Consider the following 16,119-nt stretch of genomic DNA (forward strand, 5'->3'; position numbering starts at 1 on the left):
GGAATAGGGCTGCCGAGGAAGATCAGTGTGGGGATTTAAACCCAGACTTGACAGCCATACCAGGAGAGGACCACCCAGCTTTGGGGTGCTCCCTTTTGCCATGTGGCTTAGGAAGCAGGAGAGACTTTGCCTGGAAGTAAAGGGGTGAAAGGACTCTTTCTTGCTGGTGGACCATGAGAAGGTGCCGCATGGCTTTGGATTAACTGGAGATCATGGCGGTGACATGGCTGATGGTACCGGGAGCCTGAATCATGGACTTCTACTTCTTTTCCCGAGATATGGTACCCTAGGCTGGGCAAAGGGGAGAAGGCTATACTAAAGAACTTTAGTATTTTAACGAAGACATCAAGTCATTACTCTAAGTCTGTATAACTTTTAAATAAATAATTCCTGTCTTTTTCACCAGTCTCTGGTATTGAAAGACGTCTTTCCTCTGGCAGCAGGCAAAGTGAACCTAGTACCGGCAGGGGATCCCCTGGAGAAGAAAGGGAGGGGTCCTTTCAGTACTAGTATATTGTTTGCCCCTCACCCCCTGGTTTGTTCTGAAGAAAGCTATTGAGGCAAACAAAACGAAACAAAACAAAATAGGAAAATATGATACATACACTAAAAAACAAAGCAGACAACACAAACTGCCTATGATAGCAGCCAAACGTCATATTTAACAGAAAAAATATTTCAAAGTAGTCATTATACACATGTTCAGAGAAGTAAAGAAAAGCATGATTAAAAGATAAAGTATGATGATAATACTGCATCAAATAGAGAATATTGGTAAAGAGACAATTATAGTTAAAAATCAAGTGGAAATTCTTGAGTTGAAAAATAACTAAAATTTTTCAAAAATCACAAGAGGCTTTCCATAGTAGACTTGAAGTTGCAGAATAAAGAATTAGTAAAATTAAAAATAGATCAATAATGATTTCACAAGCCAAAGAACAGAGAAAAAAGAATGAAGAAAAATGGAGAGAACCTGAGAGACAAATGGAAAAAATGAAGCACACCACTATGTGCATAAAGGGAATGCCAACAGGAGAGTAGAGAAGGAGGGATGATACCAAGTATGTTCTCTAACCTCAATGTAATGAAAGTCAAAATTGATAGCAGAAAAAAAATCTGGAACTCATAAATATGCTAAAATTAAACAATATGCTACTAAATACTGATGGGTCACAGATAAATAAAAGGAGAAATTAAAAACACTTTGAGATAAATGGTAATCAAGATACAACATACCAAAACATGCAGGGTACAGATAAGGCAATACTTATAGGGGAATTTATAGGTATGAATGCCTGTATTAAGAAAGAAAAAAAATCTCAAATCAATAACCTAACCTTCATTTTAAGACACTGGAAAAAGAACAGCAAACTAAGTCTAAAGTGAGCAGAAGGAAGAAAATAATGAAAATTACAGTAGAAATTAATAAAATAAAGAATAGAAAAAGTAGTAAAGTGAACAACTAAAACCAAAAGCTGATTCTTTGAGAAAATTAAAACATTGACATAACAACAGTCTTTAAGCATATGAAAGATGCTGGACATCATTGCTCATCGGGGAAATGCCAATCAAAACCACAATGAGATGCCACTTCATACTCACTAGGGTGGCTAGAATCAAAAATTCAGATAAGTGTTGAAAAGAATGTGGAAAAATAGGCCACCTCACATCCTGTTCATGGGAATTTTAAATGGCTCAGCCACTTTTGAAAAACAGTTTCGTGGTTCCCCAAGGGTTAAACATAAAGTTACCATATGAACCAACTATTCTACTCCTAGGTGCATTCCAAGAGAAAGGAAAACATGTGTCACACACACACACAAATGGTACACAAATGTTTAAAGAAACATTATTCATAGTAGCCAAAAGCTGAATGTCCATCAAAAAATGAAGGTATGTCATCTATACAAAGGAGTCTTTTTCAGCTCTAGAAAGAGTGGAGTATTGACCCCTGTTACTGCTTGAATGGATCTTGGAAATACTATGCTAAGTGAAAGAAGCTAGTCACAAAGACCTTATATTATGTAACTCCATTCTATGAACTCCAGAACGGAGAATTCTATAGAGACAGAAAGTAGATTAGTGGTTACTTACCTCTGGGTGGAGGATGAGTAGGTAGGGGAGTGATAGCTAAAGGGCGTGGGTTTTCCTTTGAGGTGATAAAATATTTTAAAATTGACAGTGTCATGGTTGCACGTATCTGTGAATATACTAAAAACCATTGAAATATGAACTTTAAGTGAATTGTTTGGTGCATGTTATAGCTCAATAACACGAGATATATTATTGCTTTTAATAAAGCAGGCAAAGGTAAAAATAAAATAGTGGTGGACTTCTCATGCTTATAGTATCTCCTTGGGTGTGAGGAGACAAAAGGTGGAGCTGATGGTGGCGGCGGTTGGGGGTGGGGAGCCGTTGCCTGTGTTTTGTTGGAGTTGAGAGGTATGTTTTATCACCAAGCTTGCCATAGAGGCCTGGAAATGGAGGGTTTATAGTTTTGGGCTTTGATAATGCCTGATAGACAACACTTTCGATTACTCACATGACCTTAGACAAATCATTTTACTGGGACTCAATTCTTATTGCTGAAACAGGAAAGGTTAGGGAGGAAATAATATGCTCATGGAAGTTCATCTAGCAAAAAAAGTCTCTGATTTGAAGAACAAAGCAGGTTCACACAGATGAAGACTTGCCCCACATAGAATTTTAAAATATATGTTTACAACATATTTGGGGTTGTACATGATATCTTTCTCAACACTTTAGTTCCTATGGATCTACACAGAAACCCATTTGCAAAAGCATGTTTTTGGTTTACTCCATCTCACTACATCAGAGCTCCCTAGTGTGTTCTGTGGGACCCCTATGGGTCATATACAATTAGAAGACCTCTGATATTCATCTATGTGTATGAGGACCATTTAGGGAGTAGCTACAGGGATCCATGCCCCATCAAGCACCCCATGGGCACGTGGCAGTGCAGCTGCTAAGCCTCTACACTTACAGAAGGTCAGCTGCTCAACCCACGGAGAGTTCATTACTGTTGGGGAGCCATCTTCACAGGAAATGTAAAGGACAACAGGGAATTGGAATCAGCCCCTCCAACTGCCTCCTTCATAAGCACGCATGTCATTCATATTTAGCATTAATAGACAGCTTCTGGTTATTTTGCAATTTATCACTGGAAGTAGCCATTGACATTTGCTTTCCGCCCTCCGATTTATTCACAACCCCACTCACATTTTTCTGTCTTTCTGTCTCTGTTTCCCTTACTGAGTAGTTATCAAGTACCCAATCCTGCTGGGTGCAAGTTATCAAGTACCCAATCCTGCTGGGTGCAGGAGAGGGGTGCAGTGCGAGCCCTCAGAGAGCCTACTGTATTTGAGAGCCAAGATAATGTGTGCTTTGTACTATGGAGGACTTGCAACATTGTGCGTATTTAAACTCACACGAAGAGTTTAGATCTTTTGCTTTAGGAGTTCATAGGACAGGGAGGTCCTTCTTTTTTTTGCAGTTAGAAAAAGAGTAGGCATTTAAAAATTGTTTTCCTAATTTTTACATTATAATTGACATTCAATATCACTTTCAGATGTACAGCATACTGGTTAGACATTTGTATAACTTTCAAAATGACCTCCCCCCCGATATGTAAGACTAGGATTTTTACATCAATTATGTAAGGAAATTCAATTTCAATTCTGACACTGAGAAGCTGAGTGACTTTGGGCTAGTTCTTCTCTCAATTTCATTTTCCTTATTTCCCCAAATGGGAAGAGTAATAGCTAGAGTGCAAGACAGATGGACAAGATACTGCAAGAAGCGTGAAGCATGGTTATATAATAGAACTTAATAGATATTTGTTACACTCAGTCTTCTATTTCTTATCTGCTTGAAGGGGCTTTTCACTCGTTCATTCCATTCATGTATGGGTTGAACTTTTACTTTGTATAAGGGACTATTTTACATGCTAGAGTCCATGCCATCATGAAACTTTAGTTCTAGCTTTTTGCTGGAAGAGATAAGTAGGTAAACATATAAAAAAACATTCAAATTTCAGTGAGTTTATGGAAGAAAATGGGCATATGTTAGGGCAGAGTGGAGTGGTCAGGGGAGTTCTCTGGCACTTGGGTGGAGAATGGAAAGATAAGAGTCCATGTGAAAATGCGAGGAAAAAAAAAAACCTTTCTAGGCAGAAGGAAACGCAAGTGAAAAGATCGAAGGTCAGAAGGAGCTTGGAGTATTTGAAAAGCAGAAGGGGGTCCAGGGTGGCCAGAGCGCAGTGGTGATGGGCAAGCTCCAGATGGTGCGCACGCGCCTATGGAAAGGCGGGCGGAGGCCTGATGGTGGAGTGCCTGGCAGCCGTGGCGAGGCACGTAAGCTCCGCAAGAGAGGGAATCTTGTTTGTTTTGCTCTCTGCAGGATCTCTAGCCCCTAGAACTGTGCCTGTCATAGTAGGTAATCAAGAAATACAGGTTCACTGCGTTTTGTTGTAAGTGCAATTGTATGTAATTGTATGCTATGCACTTTTTAAAAGTCCTTCTAGCTGTTCTGTGAGGGATGGATTCACGTGGAAATGGGATGGAAGCAGGGGAGACTACTGCAGTAGCTTAGGGGAGGCGGTGGTTTAAGCTTCGGTGATTGCAGGAAAGATTAGAAGTGGAGACATTTGAGCTGTATTTTAAGGGTTAGAGCCCCAGTATGTGGTGTTGGATGGATTTGGGGGTGAGGGATTGGTCAAAGGTGCATTTGTATAGATGATGAAGACTGGAAGAGGAGTTTCCGAGGAGTTTAGGATGGGGCGATTAAGTGTACCATTTTGTACTTGTTGGGTTTTTAAATTTATTTTTATTTAATTATTTACTTACTTATTTTTTGAGGCATAAAGCCACAAGGAACGAGAACAATTTAGGGTTGTAAAGAACATTCATGAGCATGGTTCTGGAACTCTCCTGGGGCTGGTTGGAAATGTAGAATCTCTGGCTCCACCCCAGACTTACGGAATTCAAATCTGCATTTTCCCAATACATTCCTCTGATTTGCTTGCACATTAAAGTTTTGAGAAGTGCTGACTTGGCAGACTCTGGAAAGTGGAATCCTAAACCAATGTAATTTACCCTGCACAGTCCCTAAATTTCTTAGGAACTGGAGGCACTGGTGATCCTGGAAGTTGGGGAGGGGAGGAGATAGTCTCAAGTGGCTGGAATGAAGAGGATTGGTGCAAAGTTCAAGAGGCAGCCAAAGTCCTACTCAGAGCAGTCAGGCAGGGACTCCTCATCACCTGAGCAAAACACCAAAGGATTATTTTTTAAAGAGAGAAGAATAGAGAGTTTCCAGACTAGAGGATGTCAGGGACCACTTATCACTGCTGGATGCTTCCAGCATTCCAGCCAGAGTGTGGGAAGTTAGGGTTTCATGCTCTACATAGAAGCTTGGAAGAATGTTTTCCAGGGAATTTGACTCGCCTAAGAGGGAAGATCTAGACATGGACACAGGGATTCCCCAACTCAATGGCCCACTGCTTTTATTTAGAGTTTCAGTTGCTGTTGTTTTTGCTTTTCTCCCTGCCCAATTCTTACCAGAGTTACTTTGTAATTTTCCGATCTAGCTATGATAACTGTTTGTTCTCTTCCTCTTGTCTCCAGTATTTGTTTGGGGGAATCAGATGCTATCCCAAGACTGTATGTTCTTATTGAAGGAACTCAGATTTTCATAATCAGGGGCCTGATAAGCAATTTTGCTACTGTTCATAGGATTCTAGATGACCTACTTGTTCTTCCCCACATTCTTATAGTCGCTTTCATTGGCTTTTTAATTTGTTTTAAATTTAAAGATTGCTTTTGTAGCATTTTCTGCTGTTCCCCCTTTCCAATATATTTACTTACTGCAAGGTTACACTGTTTGCCCACAAAACAGATACAAATTAAATGAAGGTTTCTTCCTTTTGTGCTCTGACCAGAAGTTAGCCTTGGTGGGAATATGGCAGTTGGCAGGGGTTCAGAACAGATGTTTGCTCAGGCTGCAATCTGATGATGAAGTGTAATCATTGTTTTGCACTGAAATTATGTGTGTGTGTGTGTTTTAAATTCTAAACATAGTTATATAAAATACAGAAGTTTGAAATTTAGAAGAAAGGGAAATTGCTGATAAGTTCAGCAATTTACAATTTTACAATTTCTTACTAGTACCCTGTGTATGCCAGAGCAGACCTTTTTAAGGTATGTCCTTTTCGGAAGAGATCTCTGGGCTTTGTTAAGGCTAACGGTGTGATGACCAGATTTCAGAGGGATGATACTCAGTTGCTCTGGGGGGAAGCTGGCATGCACAGCTTCTTCCCTCCACAGTATCCACATAATAGCATTCACGAACACAAGTAGTCTTAGGGCAGTTATGACATTGGCAATGAAATGCACAGCCTAATTCCCCTTTCGGTACTTCCACTAGTCCCTTGTATTTTTATAATGTGGAAGCTTCTAGCCAAACTCCAATAACTGGACATCTGCCAGTTAGACCCCATCATACATTTACTGATGTTTATTTATCATTCTGTTTTATTTGAGGTAGGTGTTCTCCTCGGAAAACACAACAAGGATTTTCTGACCTTTTAAAGAGTGGGGTATTCTGGAAGTGAGCCCATGCAGCTCCTGAAGATGACTCTAGGTGGCCACAAGGTCAAGTCTAGATGGGACAGGCAGATTGTCTCCTCATTAATTCCCTTCTGGCATGAAGCAGGCAAGCATCTTCTCATTGGCTTTCACCAGGCATCCATTTCTTCCAACTCTCATGCTCTGTGATTTCCAAATGCACAAAGCAGCTTGCAATTACTTGTCAAATGAGTGGTACTGCTGATGACTCTTCTGGGTTCTGAGGAGGGGTTTTGATTGTTGTAGGCAAAAGTCAGGAAAAGCATTATCATCATCACTTGTTTGATATTCTACTGTTCTGAGCAACTCTGTGAGAGCAGGCACTGTGCCTCTCCTATTGATTCTTCCCTCCCAAGGGCACAGTGTAGTGCCTGGTACAAATATACTCAATAAACATTTGCCGTTGAAAGAAACTTTATAAACAATGAGTGTCTTCACTCTGGTCTTAAAAACTGAACAATATTGGAGTAGGAGAATGTATTTCAGGTTGGAGAAAATAATAGTATTTGGGTAGGGGAATATAAGATACATTTGGGAGCTGGGGAATATAAAAGAGTGCATAGAGCAAAACGTGGAGAGAATGGAAGAAGCGAGAGGACAGGGCAGTGAATCTGAGGCTGAAATGTGGAGGGACTGAATGTGAAATTTTCAACTTTTGTTCTGAATCTGGGCACTGGAGCCTACAGAGGAATTACACCAGAGCAAGAACTCAGAGCAGGGAGCTGGGGGTGGGCGTTGAGGGGAATGGGAAGGAGGCCGCATGCACAGAGACCAATTCGGCTGTTACCGTGAGATGATGAGGAAAGCACAGGGGGAGGCATCCCTGTCTTCCCCGGATGTGAGCCTCTCTTCTGATGGACTATTCGGTAGACTTTCTTAGAAGGAACAGAATATTTTAAATTGGAACCACTCTTGAAAATGTAGTCCCCAAGACTGTGGTCCTTCCATATAGGGGCCTTTCTTTTTTACTCCCCTCTCACTGTGGGAGGATTCTGGATGGAATGGTCCATGACCTCCCATCAGCCTTCGTTTATTTAGTTACGCATTCCGTGTAGCTCCTGGGATCCCTCAAAAAATTCTTTGTTTAAAACCCTTTGCCTAACAGAACTGCCCGTTGAGGCCAAGGGAAGCCTTCTCACCGGCGTTGTCCTCAAACTCGCACCTGAAAGCAGTCTAGGAGTTCACACCTCCTGGACTCAGAGGCCTAGAAAAAGCCCCTTGGCTTTGAGAAGTTTGGTGCCTAAAGGTGTGAGCATTTCACAATGGAAGGAAACCTAAACAGCCCTTTACTTTAGCTTTTCACCTACCAGTTGGTGGATTTTCTCTCTCGTGTCCTTAATTGATCTTTTTGAATCATTGAAACTTAGCTGAACTTTTGGGGTCCCTATTTCTTAGAGGTTTTCAATAAGTCTGGCATTATGGAGGTACAAAAATAATTGGCTCGTGCAGTACATTTTCCATGGTTTCTGACCCAGGATTTTCTGTGATGGTTCTGTTGGCTCTTGCTGAAACAGGTTTGGGTGAAGGGATGAAAAAAAGCTGGACTCAAGCCACTCCTAAGACTAAAAATATAATTGAGTTCAAGTCTGTGGCAAGAATCTGGTTGCTTTACCCAAATATGTTTTGCACCTTCCTTGAGGATTTTTTCAGATCACTTGGCACATTCCATAGGAAAGAACAAGGTAAGGGCATGTTCAGGTCAAAGATACAGAACATCCTCCGAGAAGCTTTAGGGAGACGTCAGATTAAGAACAAAAATCCAAACCTCATTATAATCGGATCCAAAGCAATTAAAAAATAACTATGTACTCCTTTTCCTAAGTGACCTTGTGGGATGTATAAGCAAGAATATAGTCTAAAAAAAGCTAAACTGGAGAGTTTAAATCTAACAGCCCCCCCCCCACCCAAAGTACTGTCCAGTCATCCACAGTGACTAGATAACCCAATTAGTTGTTTTGGAGAAGGATAATCACTATTCTAAGTGAAATAAGCCATTCAGAGAAAGACAAATACCATATGATTTTACTCATATGTGTAATCTAATGAACAAAATAAACTAACAAACATGGATACAGAGAACAGATTTACAGCTCTCAGAGGGGAGGGCATTGGGGAGCTGGGTGAAGAAGGAGAAGGGATTAAATGAACAAACAAACCAAAAAACCTAATAGATGCCGACAACAGTATGGTGATTACCAGAAAGAACCGGGGCTAAGGGGACAAAGATGAGGAAAACGGAGGGATAAATGGTGATGGAAGGAGACTTGATTCTGGATGGTGAACACACAATACAATATATAGGTGATGTATTATAGAATTGTACACTTGAAACCTTTGTAATTCTATTAACCAATGTCACCCCAATATGTTCAATAAAAATTTTTAAAAGTTAAATGGTTTTTTCATTTGCTGCTAAGATGTCCTGCTTTTGAAGCTTAGGCTTTTTGGTAGAGGACTTGGGTGAGGAAGGACAGCATTCACCTTTAGGTCAACGAGGGGATTTTATCACTACCAAGCAAGTACAGGTCTGAGCCATTACACCTCTGTTCTTCAATTGCTTATAATGACTCTGTAAATTATAGTTCTTAACCAATTCTCAGGGTAGAGTTCCTCTTCTCCTTTAAAGCATTCTGTCCCTGAAATATAATATCTACTTTTTCCTTTCAAGGTATTGCATTCTATACCCATTCCTTTAGTCAGTTTTCTTCTGCAGGGAATATAAACCTCTCTTATCCCCAATCCAATCATATTCCAAATGTTGGACATGGACAGGTAGTTTCTTATGGAAGTAGGTGCAGGATTTTGGTGTGAGAGAGGATTATGTGTGTGGTAGCATGAAAACTGTGCTGCTTGTTTCTTTCAAAGATGTGTCTAAACAAGGCAGTAGGAACCTCCAGTACGGGCACCAGCTGCACAGTGGGGTGTTGGTTTTGATGCCCAGACAACACTACAATGATCAAAGCACATCTGGGGAGCCCAGGAAAGCTGATCTTAACTGGGTTAGGATCAGACCTGAATTCATGGTTTGGAATCTGACCTTAATCGAAAACAGTATATTTTATTAACATTTCTTTGGAATCTGACCTTAATTAAAGAAAGTATATCTCTTGAATATTTCTGCTTGGTTTAAAGTGATTTTGTTTAGGCAATTTTATTTATCCTTTTATATTTGTCATGGGTGTACAGAAGCCAGTGTGATTACTTAAGCCAAGAGAATTGAGTGGCATGCCTACAGTATAGGATATTTGACTTTTTAGCTTAGGAAACCTAATTTCAAGTCTATGTATAACTCTTTCTGAATAAATTAATGGACTGTTGAATGATATAGAGGCATTTTCTTAAACACATAAATAGCAAGGAAAACAAGGAAACTTTCAAATTCTATAGTAGTTCATCACAGGGAGAACAATAATCATCTTTTATAAGAATCTTTTCTTCAACACTGAGGAGCAGAGCAAATAAACAGTTGTGATTCCCTCTAATGCATTGTATCATTTGTTATACACGTAACTGAGGGCCCAGAACATATGCTGCATCGAACTAGGCATCATAAGGAGTACAGAGGAAATTTTCACTGTGATTGAGGAAACAAGACACACATAAAGAGTTATGTGCTGAGCAAGATTGTTCAATGAAAAGTACCAGGGTTCAGATTAAATAAAGAGAGTAGTCAGGGAAGACTTTATGAAAGAGGCTTCTTTTGAGCAAGATTGGGATAAGTAGATTGGATGTCAAGAGGCAAAGACATTGAGGCTAGTGTATGTAGTAGGCATAACATAAAGATACAGGGAGGTAAAATGCACAAAGTGGGCTTGGAATAAGTATACATCAGCCTTGCAGAATGGTTGTTGCCTGTTGAGAACGGTGAGAGGTAAGGTCCTAAAGATGAGCCACTGTGAGATTTGAGGCTTGGGAATCATAACATGGTGGCAGGTGTTTCATGGCGAAAGATGGATGACAGTGTGCAAGCAGGTCTGGAGAAGAGAGAGATTGGCAGGAAGGAGATAAATTACAAAGTTGCCATATAATCAAGGCTTTAGGTGTCCAGGACCCCCCAAGATGATGACCATACGTTGTTGCTAGTAGCAGTATGAAGGGAGCTTGTAAAACTGGTCATATAAGGGCAATCAGGAAAGTGAGCCCTACGTGATGAGGGGATTTAAACCATCAATATCCAACAAATGAGTCTAGCAGTTTTGTAATCCATTGTTTTATCTTTCCTTTCAGGACCTCAGAACAGGTAGCACCTCCAGCATGGGTGGCATTGCCTGTCCTTCAGAACTGTCTCCTTCATGAGAACACAGCACATTCTCATGTAGCTACTGCTCATGCACAAAACAGTGAAAACCCAGCCATGAGTCCATTTCTAGCTGTTACTGAGCATGAATAAGGAGTAATGAGGTTTGGACTGCAGTTCAGACTTTACAGAGGATTTGTTCTGGTGGCTGGGATTGGATGGACTGCAAGTCAGTCGGTCTTTCCCAAGGTGTGTTTGGCATACTGACCCCCAAAGATGCTCTTAGAGAAAAAGATTCCACAATTCAGCATGTTTGTAAGCATCAAAAACTCTGTTTCCCTTTTGGAGATCACAGAGCTTCCCTTTTTGGCAAACAGCGCAGGTATGTCCCTCAGAACTAAGGACCTGCTAGAGGCCTAAACGAGGCCTAGTTTAAGATGCCTCACTAAACAATACTCTGTGGTAATAAGATATTAAGAGTGATCTGAACCAAGACAGCAAACCAAGGAATATGAAGCAAAGGAAGAAAACAAAAACCGGAAAACTATAATTAGGTAACTAGAAGTAAGAGCTGGTCAGTTGAGACTGCAGTGAGGTACAGGAACTTGGCCGTGAGGAGAGTTGTCAGTGCAGACAGTTTACAGTGAAACCTCAGTAGGTCTGCCTGTGCTGAGAATGGCCACTATTGGACCCTGTGCTCTTCTGGGAGTCGTGGGCCTCTAATTCTGCAGAATGAAAGGAGAGCTGTAGCTGTACTGTTACTTCAAGTTAAAATGTCAGGTTTTGAATAGTATTCACATTCTCCTTAGAAATTATACCTCCAGGAAGAATAAGGCAAGAGCAAAGGGTCCTTTCTAGATCCATTGACTGCCTCCGGGTGCAGGTGAGTTTCTAGAATAAGTCAGAAATCAAAATTCCTTTGACTATGGCCAGAACGAAACCTGCTCCCCCAGTTCTTGAAAGATTTCGAAAGCCTGAAAGAATACATTTTCTTAGAGAGAGACATGTGCACAGAGAATAAGTGTTCTAGCCACTGGGAGGAAAAGATTATTTTTAAGTAAGTGAGAGACTATAAAGTGTCTCAGAGCTATGCAGATCTTTACATAAATTTTCCAAAGCATTCCCATATCTGTTGACTCATTTGATTGTCATAAAGGCCTAGTGTTTTACAGATGACATCACAATCACCCCCCTGCCCCAAGAGGTGGTGTGCTAGACGTTTTTTTTTTTATATTGTTTCACTCAGTCCTCAGCAATCCTGTAAGATGCACACTCCAATTTCCATTGTATAGCCAAGAGCCCACTTGATAGAGCAAAAAACAACAGTGTAGCCTGAGTTTGAACTCAGGTCTCTGAGATTCTAGACACTATACTCTATTATCTCTGACCTGTCAGAACCAATTAAAGCCCCTCTGTGAATATCACCTTAGAATCCCCTCCGTTCCTGACCCTGCTCACGCAGTTTAGTGCTTTCTCCATCGTACCATGTTGTCTCAGGCTGCCTACACCCTACGTAAGTCGGTAATATTTTACCACTCTCATCTGCAGTCTAACAAGTGGTCAGCCGATAGCCTCTGGGCCGTAGCTGTCCTGCCCCCTGTATTTCTATGCCCCATGAGCTAATACTTTTCACCTTTTCACGTAATTGAAGAAAAGTAAAAGCATCATACTTTGTGACTTGTGAAAATTATGTGAAATTCAAATTTCGGTGTCCACAAATAAAATTTTATTGCCACACAGCCATGCTAATTCATTTACAGTTTGTTTGGGGCAGCTCACCTGCCACTATGGCAGAGCTGAGTACTTGCAGCAGAGGCTAAGGTATTTATTGAAAAAAGTTTGTTGACCTCTGGTGAAAATTTGGAAGGACACCTTTTTTTTTGTAGGAAGGAGTGGAAGCAGTGAGAGGACTTTCATTGCACACAACAGGCAGCGGAGCGACAAACAGGCTCAAGTGGGGACCCCAGCTCTGCCACCAGGAGTGGCAGGGGCGACTGGGCTCGAGTTGCTGAACTTTCCTGTTCTCCAGTTTGCCTCCTTTGGAGGATGGCGCAGTGATACCAGATTTGCAGTTCTTTTGTGACATTTTAATGAAGCAGCGTGCGTAAAGCATCCAGTAAACCCCAGGGGCCCCTCAGTAAATGAATCTGTTCCTGGTGCTTCTGCGTGCTTTTGTGTTGCTGTCAGCATGTGCTGGTTGTTGGGAATTAGAACTCTTTAGCAGTGCCTGGCAGGTGCACAAAATGAGACTGCTGCAAGGTGGATGGAATATGATAGGCTAAGAATGGTAAATTTAGGAGTGGTGTTTCCCACCAAACCTGACTGACTATGAAGCTTGGACATGTTGATGGATTAAGCAGTTGCAGTCCCAGAAGCCCAGCATTCCACCCACCTACACCTGGAAGTGTAGGTGAAGTAGAAATACTTAGTTGGACAAGCCACTCCATCTTCCTTTTACCAATGTTCCAGATAATCCTAATCCATCCTTTTAAGGAAGCAAAAATAATTGCTCTTTCATTCTAATACAATGTCTGAGATCTAGTTCACTTGGCACTTTATCTGCTTTTCAGTGATTAACAAACTGACCTGAAAAATATCCCCTCATATAATTTCCTTTTTTCTTCTTGTGTCTGTCTGCCAATGCAATAGTTATCTTCTTTTCCTCAATACATCTTGCCAAGAAGATTGCAAAGCTGAACTCCAGAATGGTCCCAGTCACGGCCTACTAATGAATGTGCAGAGAAAAGGATCTTCTCAAGATTAGATATCTGGAGAATTACTTTAGTCCTCAAAGCTTTCAGACAACCATACTCATTCCTCAGGTGGGGGAAAATGCCAATAAAAAGCAAAGACTTTCTTCCCTCTCATATTTTACCAACTTTGGACACAGTTATGCACACCTAAGTAAGGGGTTGATGATGGGTTAGCCTTTGTCAAGAGTGTGAAATTTGTCCCTGATGTTCTGTTCAACACTCTTCTCTCAGTTGCAAAGTGTTCTTGAGCAGAGATGTGTGTTAGTCATTTATATCTTAGTGTGAAGTTTAAAAAAATTCTACCCTTGTTCTTTTCACACTAACTTATACATCTCTGAGGTTTGGGGTTTGGGGATGAATTTTATTCTTTTCCTTTCTTCCTCCCTCCCTCTTGTCCTTCCTGTTTTCTATGTAGACTTAAGTTTATTTTCCTCTTATAAAAAAGATATCAGAAAGCAGTCTAGTGTAGAAGGGAGTTTTGCACAGAGGTGTGTCAGCCTCAAATTAAACCTTGTTAGGGGGTCTCTGCTTTAGTAACTGGTTGGCACTACTTGAACAACATGGAATAATTGGAAGAAATGGAGAAGAGGTAAAAGAGGTAGAAATGGGTGTGTATGTTTGTGTGTGTAGGGGGGTATCTTTTTTTGAGTGTTCACAATAATCCAACCAACCAGGTTGGGTAAAAAGCACTTCGGAAGTAAGGAACCTGAGGCTCAGTGGGGGTTAGTAATCGTTCAGTCACTTAAAAGCAAGTAACGTGTTACAGGAGCTCAGGTGCACGGTCCTTTTAGTATGTTTATAATGACCCAGTAAACCTGATTTTCCGTAATAAGGAATAACTGTGTTATCCGAAGCAGTGTAGCCAATACACAGAGCAGACCAGTTATTTTCCCTTCTGCTGCAGCTGCCTTTGGGTAGGAACTGAGCACTTGGGCTGTCAAGGGAAAAAGTAGCAACCAGGACCAACCAAATCTGTGACCATTTATCCCTGAGTGAAACTCTGAAATGCAACAGCAGCCTGTGTGAATGCAGATATGATAATTAGTGAACTGAAAAGATGACCACCTTCTACAATATGGCAAGAGCCATTCACAGCTTTGGTGGGGACCAAGTTTGAAATGGCCTTCCAGAATAGCAGCTTTATGTAAAATTCTTAGACTGAAAACACTGAGGATATCTACAGTCTCTGAACCACAACTTGTCAGTTCTCAGGGGCAGTAGTATTTTTGATCTAATGCAATCAGACATGGGATTCTGTGGGGAAAAAACCCAGTACATTGTGAGTCAAAACACATGGTTTCTAGTTTTATAAGAGTGTGGGCAATTCTCCTGACTCTCCAGACCCTAGATATCTCATTTGCAAAATAAAGAGATAGAATGAAATGATGTTGAAGTTCTTGTCCAACTCAGTCTACTTCCTTTTAAAATAGTTCAGTAAAAACCTAAAGTTGAGAATCATGTATTCTCACCTGTAGGAAGGATGAGGCTGTCTTTCTCTTTCCCTCTCCACCTCTGTTTCTCTCTTTCTCCAGTTCTTTACACCCCTTCCTCTGTCTTGGCCACCCCTCCTTCTCTCCAGGAAGCAGAATCTCAGCTCAGGAATTATTTGCTGGTGCCCCCAAAGCAACAATGACCCTTGCATTCTTGAATCTGGTGTCCTCAGGAGGCTCACACTGTACAAGCCACTTAAATCAAAGCTGTCTTTCTGCCTCCAATTCTAGGTCTCCTAAGTTTCTGCTTTTTCTTAGTTTTACTTTTATGGTTCCACCAAAGAGAGTATGGGCCCCAGGAGCAAGCATGTTGAAAAGACACTCAGGTTTCCATACTGCCCATCTCTGAAAAATACTGTGACCGACTCTCATTAAAATCCTTGCAGAGGTGAAGGGCACGGGTGTTGAGCTGGGAGAGTTTGTTTTATTCAAGCCTTAGGTCAGAGCAGAAATATTTCAGCTCAACAGTTATCAGCCTAATATGAAAATAATACTAGCACGCAACACATAAATGCCTGCCACGCAGTTCCCGCAGCCTCCGATACTCACAGTTCAACTGCATTCCTGGGGAGGTCGGAGGGAATCTCTGTCACCTTGCTCCCTTGGCAGAGGAAAACCTTATTAGAGCAGTGACAGATCCGATGATGACATCCTGAGCCCAAGCTCAGGAATGCCAGCAAGGAGACCAGGAGCAAGGCCATGCTCATTTATCCACCCCCTGCTTTCTTCCTACATTTGCAGATTTCAGAGGCTCCACACAGTGCCCTTGCAAGATCTGCCTCTAGAGAGCTGGTAGGGTCACATGACCCAAGGGATTTTTTTTTTTTTTTTTTTGTTGGTCACTCCAGAAGAAGAGCACAAGCCCTATGTGGAGCCCCCGTAATTTCCAGGGGCAAAACAAGCTACTCCCTTATTCTTCGTGACTGGGTTTCTTACACTCTGACCCAGGAAGACAGCAAGTAGAACCTTGGTGCATGTCTGGGATAGGTTGCATTATT

General features: G+C 41.3%; 1 protein-coding gene across 1 annotated transcript in view; it reads right to left on the reverse strand.

The window, feature by feature from the left end:
• The window catches only part of FSHR (follicle stimulating hormone receptor), a 160,809-nt gene extending 144,987 nt beyond the window's left edge, over window positions 1–15,822 (reverse strand). The window contains exon 1 of the mRNA XM_037049000.1: window positions 15,671–15,822. Coding sequence (XP_036904895.1) covers window positions 15,671–15,822 — 152 coding nt within the window. The remainder of the gene's footprint in view (window positions 1–15,670) is intronic.
• Window positions 15,823–16,119: the final 297 nt, after the last annotated feature.

Source organism: Sturnira hondurensis, unplaced genomic scaffold, assembly GCF_014824575.4.
Source record: "Sturnira hondurensis isolate 20B ecotype Veracruz unplaced genomic scaffold, ASM1482457v3 Scaffold0006413, whole genome shotgun sequence".
NCBI lineage: Eukaryota > Metazoa > Chordata > Mammalia > Chiroptera > Phyllostomidae > Sturnira > Sturnira hondurensis.